We start from the raw sequence: 17,264 nt of genomic DNA, 5'->3' as shown, positions 1-17,264 counted from the left end.
TACTTCAATTTAAGTTATGTAATTTATGTAACTTAACAAGCGTAACTTAGATCAACTTATTTTGTTTGTTAGACAAGGCTGTAATGTAGACACTGACATAGTTAGGTCAACATAAGCTGCCTTATGTTGTAGTGTAGATAAAGCCTAACTTGTATCATCTGTCTTCTTCAGAGTCTGCAGATATTCCACTCTACATGAAAACAGTGATCCAGAAACTGTCAGATAAGGGAAGGAGCTACTCATCACACTGATGAACTTAATGCCTCCAACAGAAGTTCATAGATTAGAGCAGTGGCTCTCAACCTTTGCAGACTACTGTACCCCTTTCAGGAGTCTGATTTGTCTTTCATACCCCCAAGTTTCACCTCACTTAAACTACTTGCTTACAAAATCAGACACAAAAATACAAAATTGTCACAGCACACTATTACTGAGCAATTGCTCGCTTTCTCATTTTTACCATATAATTATAAAATAAATCAGAACATAAATATTATACTTACATTTCAGTATATAGTATATACAGCAGTATAAACAATAATTGTCTATATGAAATTTTAGTTTGTACTGTGTCTTCACTAATGTTTTTTATGTAGCCTGTTGTAAAACTAGGCAAATAACTAGATGAGTTGATGTACCCACCAGAAGACCACTGTGTACCCCTAGGAGTACATGTACCCCTGGTTGAGAACCATTGCACTAGAGGGCAGGTAGGTGCAAGCAGGTAGCCAAAAGTAGTAAAGCTACTGTGCAGCAACACACTCCTTAAAATAAATGATGTAGCAAGAAGCTTAGGCTTTAAAACTGTGATATTTTCTTTCTTCCTTTTTTTTTTTTTCCCCCCACCTTCCAAGCAAGTTTCTGTGGGACAGGATGATATTAGGGCAGTAATCTTACATTTAAAGAAAGTGAGAATATATTGTAGTGTTACATATTGATGTATTTAGAGGAAAAACTGATTAAAAATTAGCCTCTTTACTTTTACAGGTCCCATAGAAGCACAGTGAAAAAAACGTTTGAAACAAACAGTGCGTACGATACATGGCCCAAATGATATGTTCACCAGTAAAATACGGAGCAAATCTACTGACCTTAATGAACTCACTGTGGATTTATACCAGTATGAGAGCAGAATTTGGTCCATTGTGTGAGCCAAGCTAGTTCTAGTTTACAGATTACAAAAACACACATTGATATTTTCCTGACATGCCAATTTCTTGCCAAGACTTCTCAGCATGCCTTATATTCATGTCTTCGCAGATAAGTAAAACTATTTCTGACTGGTCACATGAAATCCAAGTTCCATATGTTTAAATCTTCCTTCTTGGTATGTATGAATTTGAACTCTAAGCGTAACTGAAACTGCATTCTCCAGATCTAGGTTTCCTCTCTAAACTCTTTCGCTTTGTAGAATTAGAACACTTCTAAATGCATACACAATATATCAGTCATAAAACTGCTATAGTGAGAATCCGACAAAGAATTAGAAACAGGCAAAAATGAGGGTTTAGAATAAAACTGGTCTGGAAACTAGAGGGCCAAATTCTAAAGTCCTTACTCTGGCAATTCTTACTGATGTCAATGGAGGTTTTGCTTAAATAAGAATTAGGCCTTTATTACACACATTTAGCCCAGTTCAGTTGTTCAAAAGGGAATTTATACAAGTTTCTTCATTTTATTTGCCCTGCTAGTGATCTCATACTCTACTTTTTGTCCTACAAATAAGAAATCTTATATGACCCTCTGGTTAGGAATAGAAAATGCCTAATATTTTGTGAAGCATTTTAAAAAAAAGACGGTTACTCACCTTTGTAACTGTTGTTCTTCGAGATGTGTTGCTCATGTCCATTCCAGTCAGGTGTGCGCGCGCCACATGCACGTTCGTCGGAGACTTTTTACCCTAGCAACACTCGGTGGGCCAGCAGGTCGCCCCCTGGAGTGGCGCCGGCATGGCGCCTGATATATACCCCTGCTGGCCCGCCCGCTCCTCAGTTCCTTCTTGCCGGCTACTCCGACAGTGGGGAAGGAGGGCGGGTGTGGAATGGATATGAGCAACACATCTCGAAGAACAACAGTTACAAAGGTGAGTAACCGTCTTTTCTTCTTCGAGTGCTTGCTTATATCCATTCCAGTCAGGTGATTCCCAAGCCTTACCTAGGCGGTGGGGTCTGAGTGAGACGTTGCGGACTGCAAAACCACTGCGCCAAAAGCGGCATCGTCTCTAGCTTGCTGTACCAGCGCATAGTGTGATGCAAAGGTGTGCACAGAAGACCATGTGGCCGCACGGCAGATATCCTGTATGGGGACATGAGCCAAAAACGCGGCCGATGAAGCCTGAGCCCTGGTAGAATGGGCGGTCAGGGGTCCCGCTGGCACACTGGCCAAGTCGTAACGTGTCCTGATGCAGGACGTGACCCAGGATGCGATACGCTGGGAGGAGATTGCCATGCCTCTCATGCGTTCTGCTACTGCCACAAACAATTGTGTTGAACGCCGGAAGGGTTTTGTTCTCTCAATGTAGAACGCGAGAGCTCTTCAGACATCCAAGGAGTGGAGCTGTTGCTCTCTTCGGGATGAATGCAGCTTTGGGTAAAAGACTGGCAGGAAAACATCTTGGTTAATATGGAAGGCGGAAACGACCTTAGGGAGGAACGCCGGGTGCGGTCGCAGCTGTACCTTGTCCTTATGGAACACCGTGTACGGAGGGTCCACGGTCAGAGCCCGAAGCTCGGAGACTCGCCGGGCCGATGTAATAGCAACTAGGAAGGCCACCTTCCAGGATAGGTACAGCAGCGAGCATGTGGCTAAGGGCTCGAAGGGGGCGCCATGAGCCCGGTTAGAACCAGGTTCAGGTCCCAAGTAGGGGTAGGCCATCTGACCTGGAGGTAGAGCTGCTCCAGGCCCTTGATAAATCTTGACACCATTGGGTGAGAAAAGACGGACTTGCCAGCCTCGCCTGGGTGGAAGGTGGATATAGCCGCGAGGTGGACGCGTAGAGAGGAGATCGCCAAGCCGTGCTGCTTGAGAGACCACACGTAGTCCAAGATGGTGGGGACTAGTACAGCGAGTGGATCGTGGTTGTGCTGACTGCACCAGCAGCAGAAGCGTTTCCATTTCGCTAGGTAGGTTGAACGCGTGGAAGGCTTCCTGCTGCCCAACAACACTTGTTGTACTGCATCGGAACAGCGCAACTCGGATTGGCTTAACCAGCCAGGAGCCATACAGACAGATGGAGGGATTGTAGATCCGGATGGCGCATCCTGCCGAAGTCCTGTGTGATCAGGTCCGGCCAAAGAGGTAGGGCAATCGGATTTGCCAGGGAGAGATCGAGCAGCATGGTGTACCAAGGTTGCCGCGGCCACGCCGGAGTGATCAGGATGAGGCGGGCCTTGTCTCTCCGGACCTTGATCAGGACTCGATGGATGAGAGGGAAGGGTGGGAAGGCGTAGCAAAGGCGACCCGTCCACGGTATGAGAAATGCGTCCGACAGGGAGCCCGGGGAGCGGCCCTGCAGAGAGCAGAACACCTGGCATTTCCTGTTCGATCTGGAGGCGAACAGGTCTATCTGGGGAAACCCCCACCTTTGGAAAATGACATAGAGGACGTCCGGACGGATGGACCATTCGTGGGACAGGAAGGATCTGCTCAGGTGATCCGCCAGGGTGTTCTGCACTCCCGGGAGAAAGGAGGCCACTAGATGAATAGAGTGGGCTATGCAAAAGTCCCACAGACGTATTGCTTTCTGACACAGCGGGGAGGACCGGGTCCCGCCCTGCTTGTTGATGTAATACATGGCCGTTGTGTTGTCCGTGAATACCGCAACACAACGACCGTGCAAATGGCGTTGGAATGTCTGGCATGCTAGGCGAACGGCCCGTAGCTCCCGCACATTGATGTGAAGAGTCAACTCTCTCTGTGACCACAGGCCCTGTGTACGCAGGGTCCCCAGGTGCGCCCCCCAGCCCAGCGATGATGCGTCCGTTGTCAGGGACGCTGATGGCTGTGGGGCGTGAAACGGGAGGCCCGCACACACTTGGGAAGGCATTGTCCACCAGCCTAGGGAGCCTAGAACATTCGGTGGAATCGTTACAATTGTGCCTATGGCATCCCTGCATGGTCGATAGACTGACGCTAACCAGGTCTGCAACGGGCGCATGCGGAGTCTTGCGTGTCTGGTGACGAAGGTGCATGCGGCCATGTGCCCCAGGAGAGCGAGGCACGTTCGAGCAGATGTGGTTGGGAAGGCCCGCAGGCTTGTGACCATGGACACTATGGCTTGGAATCGGTGCCGGGGAAGGCTGGCCGTCGCGAGGGTGGAGTCCAGCACTGCCCCTATGAATTCTATGCTCCGCGTAGGCACCAGAGTGGACTTGCCCGGATTGATGGTCAGGCCTAGGCTCGCAAACAGCTCCGTGATGATGGCGATGTGTCCGGTCACCTGCTCTTCCGACGTGCCTCGGATGAGCCAGTCGTCGAGGTAAGGGAAGACATGGATACGAGGACGTCGCAGGGCAGCAGCGACAACCGCCATACATTTGGTGAACACCCGGGGGGCCGAGGAGAGCCCAAAGGGGAGGACCGTGAACTGGTAGTGGTCCTGATTCACCACAAAGCGGAGATACCGTCTGTGCGGGGGAAAGATCGCAATGTGGAAGTATGCATCCTTCATGTCGAGAGCGGCGTACCAATCTCCTGAATCCAGGGAAGGAATGATGGTTCCTAATGTTACCATGCAGAACTTGAACTTTTTGATGAATTTGTTCAGGCCTCGCAGGTCCAGGATGGGTCGTAGGCCCCCTTTTGATTTGGGGATGAAGAAGTACCAGGAATAAAACCCCTTGCCCCTTAGCTCCCTTGGCACTTCCTCTATAGCCCCAATGGACAGACCTCCTGGACGATAAGTTGCTCGTGAGAGGGGTCCCTGAAGAGGGGGGAGGCTGGGAGGGGGGTGGAGAAACAAACTGAAGATGGTAACCAAACTGCACCATGCTCAGGACCCAACGATCCGAAGTCAGCTGGGACCATGACGGCAGGAAGTGGCGGAGGCGGCTGAGGAAATGAAGTGGATCCAGAGAGGGGATTGGTAAGCTGCTCTCGGGCGCACCTTCAAAAGTTCGCCTTGGGTCCCTGCGGTGGCTTTTCGGACCCGGAAGTGTTACCCCTTTGAGGACCTGACTGTCGTCTGCGATTTGGCCGGCCTCGCCTCCGGTTGAAGTCTTGTCTGGGGCGAGGCGGGGGGTAAGTGCGCTGATGGTAGGGGCGGAATGGCCTTCTCTGAGTCTGGGGCGTGTGCATTCCCAGAGAACGCATGATGACCCTGTTATCCTTTAGGCTCTGTAGCCTGGGATCCGTCTTTTCAGAGAAGAGGCCCTGCTGATCGAATGGCAGGTCCTGGATCGTGTATTGCAGCTCCGGCGCTAGTCTGGAAGACTGCAGCCACGATATACGGCGCATGGCTACGCCCGACGCCAGAGTCCTCGCTGCTGAATCTGCGGCATCTAAGGACGCCTGTAGTGAGGTTCTGGCGACCCTCCTGCCCTCTTCCAGGAGAGATGAAAATTCCTGGCGTGAGTCCTGAGGGAGCAGCTCTGCAAATTTGCCGACAGCCTCCCAGGTGTTGTGGCTGTAACGGCTCAGGAGGGCCTGCTGGTTCGCCACACGGAGCTGAAGGCCTCCAGCAGAATAAATTTTACATCCCAGCAAGTCCATGCGTCTGGCTTCCCTGGATTTTGGAGCAGGAGCCTGTTGGCCGTGGCGTTCCCGGTCATTGACTGACTGTACCACCAAGGAGCAGGGAGCGGGGTGTACGTAGAGGTACTCATACCCCTTGGATGGTACCATATACTTTCTTTCCATGCCGCGGGCAGTGGGTGGAATGGAGGCCGGAGACTGCCAGATGGTGTCCGCCTTTGCCTGGATCGACTTAATGAAGGGGAGGGCTACCCTGGTCGGTGCCTCCGCCGAGAGGATGCTTACTACCGGGTCCTCTACTTCCGGGACTTCCTCTACAGGAAGGTTTATGTTTTGGGCCACTCGCCTCAACAGGTCCTGATGTGCCCAGAGATCGATCGGCGGGGGCCCTGATGAAGACGTGCCCGCTACCGCCTCATCCGGGGACGAGGACGAAGATACCCCAGGGAGAAGCGGTTCTTGTACTGAAGCCTCCTCCAGAGGGGCCTCCGTTTCCCGGGAATCCTGCTGCCCCATGGTATCCGTGGGGTCTTCCTCCGTACCTGAGGGGGGGGACCGACTGATTGTGGCCTCTGGTGCACGACGCTCCGGTGGGTTGGAGCGAGCTTGTCCCGAAGGTTCGCCCTGGGCTTGGTGGTATGCCCAGGGCATCCAAAAGGACCATTGAGGTGGACCCTGGTCCGTGCGGGTGTGCACATATGAACCCCCGTAAGAGGCGCTGTCCATATGGGACGAAGCGGACGAGTGCCTCGAAGGCCAGGGAGGAGCCGCCGATGACTGTGGCAGGCCTCTGCGCATCCCGACGTCGCTGCGCGGTGCCGGTGAACGGTACCAGGAGTCATGGCGGTACCGTGATCTAGACCGGGACCTGCTACCAGCTCGGTGCCGGGAGGTCGACCGGTGCCGGCCGCTGCCGTGCCGGGATCAGCTGCGGTATGAACGTCGGTGCCACGATCTAGACCGGTGCCGAGAGTAGTACGACGGCAACCTGGATCTCGAACGGTGCCGCGAGTACGACCGGTGCCGCAGGTAGCGGTCTCGGGACTGCGAGCGGCGTCTAGATCTCGAGCGGCGGCGCTGTGAGTGGTCCCTCGATTTAGATCGGGATCGCCGCTCGGTAGTGCCTGGCGAATGCGGCCGTACCATGGCGGGCTTGCCCAGCGATTGTATAACCCGCACCGGCAGTGCCGGGGGTTGGGGCAGCTCGGGCTCTGTCAACGCAATGATGTCGCGTGCCGCTGAGAAGGTCTTCGGCGTGGAGGGCGCGACGAGCTCGACCCCTGTCCTCACCGGGGAGCTGAATGGCACCAGACTCAACTGCCTCTGAGGGGCCGGAGTCGACGGTGCGGCGACGCTCGGTGCCGCGGCAGATGACGGTGCCGGGCGGTCAGATTTTGAGCCACGCTCTGACTGTGGTGCAGTTGCAGGCACCGCAGGAGCCCTGTGCTTTTTGCTCCTCGGAGAGAGGGAGCGGTGGCTGGCTAGGGTGCCGGGGCGGTGCCGAGCGGGAAGTTGGAGCCCTCGCCGGCGCCGGGCGGTCCGGAGCGGAGGCGACACTTGGTCCCGGTGCCGGAGTCGGTGCCGACGGTGGGGGAGTCAGCGCTGCCTCCATCAGGATCTGCTTCAGGCGACTGTCCCGCTCCTTCTTAGTTCGGGGCTTGAACGCCTTGCAAATCCGACACTTGTCCACAAGGTGGGACTCGCCTAGGCACCTCAGACAGGAGTCGTGCGGGTCTCCTGTTGGCATCAGCCGATGACAGGCCGCACAAGGCTTAAAGCCAGGTGAACCGGGCATGGGCCCCGGCACCGCGGGGAGGAAAAAGGGGCGAACCCCCGATCCTCAGTATAACTATTTACAACTATACTTACTTAACTTTATAACTACAACTAACACTATAATAACTAAGCTATATACACTAGACTACAGAAGAATGAAACGCTAGGGAGGTGGAGAACGGCTAGGCGTGCTCCACAGTTCCAACGACCGACACGGGCGGTAAGAAGGAACTGAGGAGCGGGCGGGCCAGCAGGGGTATATATCAGGCGCCATGCCGGCGCCACTCCAGGGGGCGACCTACTGGCCCACCGAGTGTTGCTAGGGTAAAAAGTTTCCGATGAACGTGCACGCGGCGTGCGCACACCTGACTGGAATGGATATGAGCAAGCTCTCGAAGAAGAACCTTTGTTTTCTAGTATCGCTAGCTATGCTAATTTTTTCCCCCACACAAATTTACCAGTAAATATATGCCACTTTTTCTTCCTGCATAATATCAGTTTGCCTGGCCCATAATGAAGCTCAATATATTTATCTTGCCAGGAAATATATAAAAGTTTGGCTAACTAGACATTTATCCCCATATGTTCATCCTGTTAAGGATCAATAACATTCATCACTCCAGTGACTCAATCCCAGCTGCTTGTCCTGTCTGGAATTCATCCCTCTAAACTGGTATTTTCCTTAATAGTAGACATCAGTCTAAAAGGAATACAGCTTCTTTCTTTAAGTCTCCAAAAATTGTACAAATAGAGTTTTCTCTTATTTACATTCATGTAAATAAAGAGTAACTCCTTGAAAAAAATGTTGTTTTGCTGCTATAAAAGTGTTACAAGTGAAATGAGAATAAGATTGATAGATATACATCCTGCAAGAAAAAAATTTTCCATGCTAGAATCAAGATGTATCCCTTCCAGGAATCATCAATACATCTAGGAGTGTCCAGCCAAATCTGCCCTATGTCTTTAAACTATCAACAATCTATTGGCCAGTCCTGCAAAGGGTTAATTTCCTATGTTTTCCAAAAACCATGAACTACATTAGACTAGGTCTGCCTGAAATTTACTTCATGTGTCTTTCTGGACAGGATAATACATTGTTGGTTTATAGCCATTTAGATAAACAAAGCAATGTGAACATTCCAATTACTCTAAAATAATCTTTCTTGACAAAATTTACACATTGTGAAGTTATATGTGAATCTTCAGGAGTGGAAAATACTTTTATTGGAAAGTGTTCTTCATCTGTCCACAGCGTATCAAAACTGATACGTTTAGCCAATTCCTATATCCATACTTGCAAACCTTTGCGTGATCTTATTTGCTAAATCTTGCACTGTCAGATAACTGCGTTTCCACTGAAAATCACTCCTGAGCTACAGTTTATCTTACATCTAAAACGCCATAAGACACAGCATATGATGTTCAGCAACAGTCATATGGTCAACTCACATAATGGTCTCTCGATAGATTATTCTGTATTCACTGTTGATTTTTTTGAGCTTCTTCTAAGTAAACCTTGCAGAAAACAACTAATAAACCAATCCTCCTTGAAGAAGTGGGTTTTGAGAAGAGATTTTAAGGAAGGGCCAGAAAAAGGCATGAAAAGAGTTCGAGGCACAGGGAGCACCCTGAAAGTTGTTACATATTTTGTGTTCCAACATTGTGTTCATCATGAAAAAACTGTGGAAGCAAATTTAATAATTTCTATAAACACACAGCTTTACAAAGGGTGTTTGTTACAAATATTAATCTAATAAAATTGTATACAATAACAAGATATATTTGAAGCCAGATAAATACCACTGACAAAATGTGAGCATTGGGTTCATAGCACACAAACCACAGAGGTTTCATACAATTATTGGATTAGTGCCATATTTACGTATAGTATCTATTCTGTGAAAGAACACCTATTTCAATAAAGATCCCATGAACAGAACAAAGGACTTTCACTACCAATGAACTCTTGACTCTAGTAACTACAATTAAGTGGTCAATCTGCCAGGAATAAATTACTTGCCAAAAAATGCTGGCAACCTGGCATAAAGGGTTTTGGTTTTAGATAGAGATTCATGTATTCATTATTCATTCTCAGTTACTTTTCTTTTCTCACATTCCCTCACCAGAACTCAGGTTTGTTTGCTATCTCACCTTGGATCATTAACACTTTACTCATGACTGCTGTGACATGTCTGTTTCCTTATGTATTACCATACATTATGCTGGTGGAGTTCACAGGCCTTCTGAATTTACTTCCACTTTGACATCCACTAATCACTTTTTCAGGATTGCATATTGCTTCAGTGCTGTCTAATGGTTCAGAGCCACCCAGAGGATTCAGGGGGTCTGGGTCGCCGACAAAGACCCGACAGTTCGGTGGCGGGTCCCGGAGCAGAAGGACCCGCTGCCATGGGTCTTCGGGGCACTTTGGCGGCGGGTACCAGGCCAGAAGGACCCCCCGCCGCCAAATTGCTGCCGAAGACCCAGAGCGGAAGAAGCTCCAGGAGCCCGGGCCCCGCGAGAGTTTTCCGGGGCCCGTGGAGTGAGTGAAGGACCCTGCTCCAGGGGCCCCAAAAAACTCTCGTGGGGGCCACTTCGGGGCCTGGGGCAAATTGGTCCACTTGCTCACCCCCTCTGGGCGGCCCTGTAATGGTTGGAGCAGGAGACAAAGTTAAGAGACAAGAGCTTTGCTTCTGACTCTGCCATTAACTCACTAAGTGACCATGAATATATTATTTAACAGTCTCCGTGCCTCAGTTTCCTTATTTATAAAATAGAGATAATAATACTTATCCACCTTTGTAAAGTACATTGAGATCCTCAGAAAATACTGCTATATATCAGTACAGGATATTATTGTCCTTTCCCAAGGTTTCCACTAATATAAGATGACAACATTCACAATCCTCTTTTGACAGTGATTACAAAAAAAATTACATTTCACAAATCAAGGATGCAAAATTAAAGATATGCCTAATACAGAATGTCAGCAAAATTTTGGTAGGGTTTATGGGAATCCAAATTCCAAATACACCCTTATGACTTTGAAGTAGGTCAGACTCATAACTCAAAAGGGGCCTGTTTTTTTCTGTTCTTGTTTGAATGCAAGCAAAGAAAGCAGAAATCCCTAAGAACACTAGATCTCACGGCATTTCTACCATTAAAGATATGACCTTTTGAAAGCTTGTTAGATTTCAATCAACAAACAGAAGCTTATCTAACCCAACTCTGGAGCCAGATGAGAACTCTGCCTCCTCAGCCTAACTTTTGTTTGTTTGAACAAATTCTTTGCTCAACCACTTACATATTTCAAATCTGTATGACAGCTGGCATGTCAAACGTATGGGCTGAATTTATGGAAGATCAATATGATTTACACAACACAAAGATATGGGGATGTATTCCTGGCATTGAAAACCCATATACAATGCAATTCTTGGCAGAACAAACCTATACACTTACTGACTAGGACTATTATGTTGCATTAAATTTCTCACAAGAGAAAACTTTATTATATGATTTCCGGTAAGACAAGAAAATTTTACCTCCCTCCAGACAACTCAATATACTAGCATATATTATCAAGTATACCAGAAGTATTAACAAGTATTACACAGGAACCAATATGCACTGAATAATAATATATTGATAGACTCAATTTCAGGAAAGTATCTCTATTCAAGATGTCAGTTAAGCAAGTGCTAACAGGCTAACTTGAATAGTGATGTTGTAAAGCATGTGCTTGGGGTCATATGGTAATTTGCAGCAGGACAAGACTATGAATTTCAAGGAGAAAAAGTTAGGTTCTTATAAGGCAAACAGGACAGATGCCTATGATATCTAGTAAGAAATGAACTGAACATTAATCCAGGCAAGAAAAATATGGAGAACACATTTTTAATAAGCCAAAATGACTCCATGAGTCTTCAAGAAATACATGTTTTTGCAAATAATAAATCTGATTCCTAACAGGCCAATCCTGAACATGTGCGAGCAGGACAAACTGCTGTATGAGGACTCACTGCAGAAATGCATACAAGCTTTACCATTTCTAGCAAGGAAATCACAAGGAGTTAAAACCTACAAGATTATTGGTGGAATTTTCTTATACGATACAGTTCTCGAAGGAATAAAGCTATGCAACATAGGGAGGATAAACTCAAAAGCATAACAAATGGGATAATTTCTTAATTAAGCAAACCCACTTAATTCTTGCAGGACAAGGTAATTCTTGGCAGGTCAAACATACATGTCTGAAATCTTGGACAGAATAATTTGAATAGGTCCTGTATTCAAATATATAAAAAATTATAGCCTTGTATTTCCCCCAACACTGCTGCTTTGTAGCTATATGCACCATTTGGATACATATGCTGAAAAGATTTCTAGGATAGGAACAAGTTCTCCCCTGAGTTACATCTATGCTTAAAGAAAAAGAAAAAAAGAAAGACAACAGTAAATTGTTTGCTTTTGTCCTTACAACAAATTACTTCTCCTTCCATTTGTAAATGACTTGGCTACTTGTAGGATTACACAAATTTTGTTTAAGAGGATTGTTGCATTTGAATTTACCAATAAGCTTTACAAGCACATGGACAGATAACCTACAACCTCAAAGCTAATTTGGTACCTGGAGCAAATACATACACATATGTAAGAATTTTAAACTATTACCCAGTTAGTTTTAGTAAGAAGAGTAGCCACTACCTAACAACAACATTTACCAACACTTGCCATGTTGTGGTCTGAGACACTGCATAGTAATTCCGTATTTCTGGAAGGTGATAGCTGAAAAATACTTAGGAAAATAAGTGCAGTAACTCAGATACTGTAGTGTGATAACAGGTGCCAAATGTTGACTTTTAAATGGCAATCATTGTCTGCCTTTGAAAGTAATATAATTATGTGTTTACATGCTGATATACAAATGACCTTGTACGATACTTTTCATAATTAGTGAAAATGAAAATCATTTATGTACCTTGAGTGGATTTGTCATCGGCTTTTCTTTTTCTGCTATGGCTGTTATAGTTGAGTCTTAGTTCTTGGCTATATTCATTTAGAGTTTCTCTGGAGTCATAGGATTGTCTTGGTTTTCTCCCATCTTCACTTTCATCTGAAGAACTTGTATAAGCTAGATCCATTTCATGCTTAACTTTTGACAGTGGCTGGTAGGGTTTGCAGTCCATCTGCTCCATTTCTGATTAAGTATGCTCAGAGTCATGAAAATAAGGAATAGGAACTCCCTAAAAAAATGGTCCTGAAAAAGACAAAATTCCATCTCAGATATTACATATAAATATTAGCTATTCAGGGCCAGATGTTACTCTCAGACCAAAAGAAAATCAATGACATTTATCTGGATTTACATAAATGTGATTGAGATAAGAATCTGGCCCACAGATTTTCACGAAACACGATCAAAATAGTTTAAAAAAAAACCTAAACCAAATGATATATACTAAGTCAGAGTGCTAATGTTGTCTTGCACTTCATGCACAGAGTACATTATAATACCATTTGGATAAAAGACCTGAAGTTCCAGTATGTTATTTGAAATTATTGGATATAATTGAATATATTTCTCTAAAAATCTGTGTGTCCCTCAAATATTACATTTTAAATTTTTTTTAATGTTAAGGTCAAGAAATCAAAAAGAGTTCTACTCCTCTGGAAGTACTTGGTTATATAAATTAAAACGTCCAGTCAACTAGTAAGACATTTGACACACTATAAAACAATCAGGCATGTTTAAAATTAAAATGGATAGCTTATGACAGTCTCAGAATACTGTATCATAATTAACTCAGAAAAAATGACATTCCTTTTAAATAATGCGAATTTAAAAAAAATACCTAGCTCAAAGCAATGTGAGTCCATACAGAAAGTACTGCAATGAAACCTTTAGAGAGGTAGGCAACATTTACTGCTAGCTCAAGCATTTCCAATACCATTAATGGTAACAAAGTTTCACTTCCCTAACTGGTGAATTTGGCCTATAGTCTCGTTTTCATGAATGTTTTTACCTATTAACGTTAATGGAAATTATATGGTGAAACAATGGGAATTGTGGAACATCCTTTACCACTGCATTCATACAGCAGCAACAGTTAGTTCCAAGATCAGATCGAAGACCAATAATTTGTCCATTTAGAGACAGTCATGCAACAAAAAAGGATTTGCCAATGTGAGACTAGTTAATACACAATGTTCATTTAGAAAAATGCAGTGCAACAAACAAAAACACATTAGACTAATAGACAAAAAATAAAACTCTAAAACCAAGATGTTATGGAGAAGTACTTCTCTTGGACAAAAACTTCTCCCAACAGAAGTTTACAGCTTCTTGTTAATTTTATCTCATTGGCTGAACAAAGCAATTCTAACACTCAGCTTGATGGGATTTCCCTGGGTGTCTGTAACCCAACAGTGTAATGCTTCAACCGATCAACTCCAAAATTTCAGGGAATTTTCTAGTCATCAATGGCCAGAAACCTATTGATTCCGATGAAAATCGGAAATAAAATGAAAGGTGGAAATGGGGAACACATGGAGCCCCTGGCATCTGGCTACCAATATCAGCAGCTTCAACTGTCCTTTTAATTGTCTACAGATCAAATTGCCATACTCTCAATACAATAAAAAATGTTGATCCTGAAAGAGAAAGGGAAGAAAAAGAAAAATGTATGAGTGGTGGGGAAAAGGGGGAACAGGGATGCACACAGAGCCTCTGGCATTCGGAAAGGAAGGAGAAAGCCAGGGTAAATAGGAGGCAACACAGACCACTGGCATGAGTGAAAGTGGGCACATATGAGGCCTAGTCAAAGGAGGGAGTGGGTATGGGAGAAAGACGAATGGGAGCACACATAAGGAGAGAATGTGGGACAACAGTATGGGGAGGGGGGAGAGACAGCCTGTAGCATGTCGTGGAGGTGTCAATATGGGGGATAGAGCCCTAGCATGCGGGGATGGGGAGAATAGGGGGACACACAGAGCACCCAGCATAAAGGGGTGGGGTTGCAGGATGTTGCAGAAATAGAAGGGAATGGGAGAGTGCCAAAGGGAGTTTATAAGGGGTGATGAGGGAATGCAAGGTACCCCCGGTATGTGCAGGGTGCTCTGCCTACAGAAGCAACTAAGTACACTAGTATATATAAATCTCGCATTTAGATCAAGTAAGTTGTAAAACCAACCATGCACCTAATTTATTGTGAGGTAGTGGTTGTTTTTTTGCCATATAACTGTAAAAAACCTCTACATTTCTATGCTCACCTATTGCGCACAAGGCTGAATCACAAAGAGATTTACAAAAGCCAGTCCTACCCCTCTGCACCTTGAACCTTTTAAAAATGTACAAAGGTTCCTATGGAAAAAGGGTCTTGTGGCTGATCTATTTTGCAGGAGGTCTGCACAAGGTGAATTCTGGTTGCACACATCTTTTGTGAACAACTGAAAAATTTGGGATTATATAGAATACTGTAAAATTCAAGGTTTCGAACACCTGCTGCTCTGAGTCACTTCTGAAATGTGTTTCTCTCTCCTATTTTACAAGTATATATAACAATGATGCATCTTACTTTTTAAAAAAAACTCTCCACTGATTATGAAAACTGAGTGCTGCAAATATATGCATTTAACAGCTTTAACTGGTGCAATATTGGAAAATTTAAGGTTTCAATATTTAGTTTTAAATTTGCAAAAGATTTTGCTTCATATACAGTACTATTGTTTTTATATTCACTATTCTTTCATGACTTCTGCTTCACTGTCTTGCTTACACGATTTTCCATCTGTGCAATGATGGATTTTTTTTCCAATTTAAATACAGAAAGGACATGTAAAGACAGGTGAAAACTCTATGAAGCATTCTCTAGAAGGTGGTAGCTATACTGCCCCCTTCTGTTCTTTAAACAGAGGGGAGAAAAAAATGTCAACACAGGTTTGAGGGACAGCACAACTCCACTCCCTTCCTGGGACTCCAGTAGACTTTGGGTACACATGGACACCACTTCATTCCTATGAAGATCTAAGAGTGGGAGGTGGGATCTCTTTTCACATAATATTCCCTTGTAAATCCCATTGTCCTGGCCTTAAGCACCTGTGGATTTCATTCCATGCCACACAGGATCAGGGGAGAGTCCACAATAGCATCATGGTTCTTCAGGCAGAAGGCTAACCAAAAGGAATGCAATTCAGAGACTCCAGGTCTCAGGAAAAATCCTGCACTGCCCACCCATTCCCAAAAGGGATGAGAATCAAGAAACTCAGTGTGCCTACAGTAGTGGGGGAGGTTTAGGTTGGATATTAGGAAAAACTTTTTCCCTAGGAGGGTGGTGAAGCACTGGAATGGGTTACCTAGGAAGGTGGTGGAATCTCCTTCCTTAGAGGTTTGTAAGGCCAGGCTTGACAAAACCCTGGCTGGTATGATTTAGTTGAGAATTGGTCCTGCTTTGAGCAGGGGGTTGGACTAGGTGACCTCCTGAGGTCCCTTCCAACCCTGATATTCTATGATTCTATGATTTTTTGCTCCATTACTCTGGGTTTTTGCTGGAGTAGTTTCATTGACTCTGTTAGAGTCACACTGGCATTAAAACTTCACATAGAAAACTGGACAAAGTCTTTTCTTAGAGGATTTCAGCTCCCTCTAAAAACAAAAACCAAAAGCCCAAATACATGGGATAAGTTTTTGTTTCCTCAATTTTTGTTTAGGTGTCCTGAAAACCAAATTACCTAATCTTATCTGAAGGCAGGTGATAAACTGTTATTTGTAAGAACTGGCAAAAGATTTGATAATTTTCAGCATATAACATTTTTATGATACAACAAAATATGGGAAAAAAAACCCAACCAAACAAGTCTTCAAACTATCTTAGTGTTAAAGATTGAGTCAAATACATTCAATGTTGATGTGTTAAAATCATTTGAACCTAAACCCTGCCACTTGTAGTCTGTATCTTATTTCCCACCTTGCACTGGAAAAAAACAACACTGTGTTAAGTGTGGTTTAAAACAATGTCTGAGTGTCTACACAGGTTCCTTCAAGTAACTGGCCTCCTGGTGGCTAAAGGAAATATCTAGCTGATCAATATCAAGCTGCCCTTGTCAGTGAAATGATAAAGACTTATAAAAGCATACAGCTACCATAAATGACCTTTGCATGAGTGACTTAATGCTTTTCTTCCCACAGAGAAAGAAAGGTCAGAAAAGAACCACTCTTTTTTTTTGTTTTGTTTTTTAATACATTTGTAGGCAATGAATGGCAGAGAATTCTCAGCAATATTTTAAAAATAGAAACCATATATAATTTAAAGTCACATTCCTAGAACAGAAAACATTCACAGCTAATCCTTTAAATTTAATCAGTAAGACATTTAATAGCCCTTAGAGTTTTCTTAGTACTTGAAAAAGGAACTAAGGCAAGGGGATGGCGCCTTTTAAAAACTGCAACAGACTTGCATATTTAATGCATATTTTGTACATGATTTTATTTTAAGTTTGTCATCAGAAACTACATTTTCACGTTGCACTTGCATCAAAACTCTACTACTTCTGAAACAAAATATTCATAGCATAACTCTGTGGTTTATGTGAAATTTAGTCTACTATGGAGTTGTTTGAGTGCGTGCACACTGATCGATGTGTACTTCAGAATGGGGTTTATTTTATGCATTGTATTGTACATATTTCCTATTTTCAAATATATCAAGGAACCATAGTTCATGTTCACTTTAACAATGCTTTGGATAGATGCTAGTCAGGCCACCATCATGGTTCATTCATTTCAGAGGAAAATGCCC

The 17,264-nt window shown here is 44.7% G+C and overlaps 1 protein-coding gene across 10 annotated transcripts in view; it reads right to left on the bottom strand.

Moving 5' to 3' along the window:
* TENM1 (teneurin transmembrane protein 1) overlaps positions 1–17,264 on the bottom strand; it is a 1,405,227-nt gene that overhangs the window by 387,865 nt on the left and 1,000,098 nt on the right. For all 10 annotated transcript variants that reach the window (XM_030575184.1, XM_030575189.1, XM_030575193.1 and 7 more), the window contains one exon: positions 12,449–12,727. In XM_030575184.1, the coding sequence (XP_030431044.1) occupies positions 12,449–12,665 (217 nt within the window). In that variant the 5' untranslated portion in view covers positions 12,666–12,727. The remainder of the gene's footprint in view (positions 1–12,448; positions 12,728–17,264) is intronic.

The sequence above is a fragment of the Gopherus evgoodei genome, chromosome 9 (assembly GCF_007399415.2).
Source record: "Gopherus evgoodei ecotype Sinaloan lineage chromosome 9, rGopEvg1_v1.p, whole genome shotgun sequence".
NCBI lineage: Eukaryota > Metazoa > Chordata > Testudines > Testudinidae > Gopherus > Gopherus evgoodei.
Note: the sequence above shows the minus strand (reverse complement) of the source record. Positions and strands in the feature narration are given on the sequence as shown.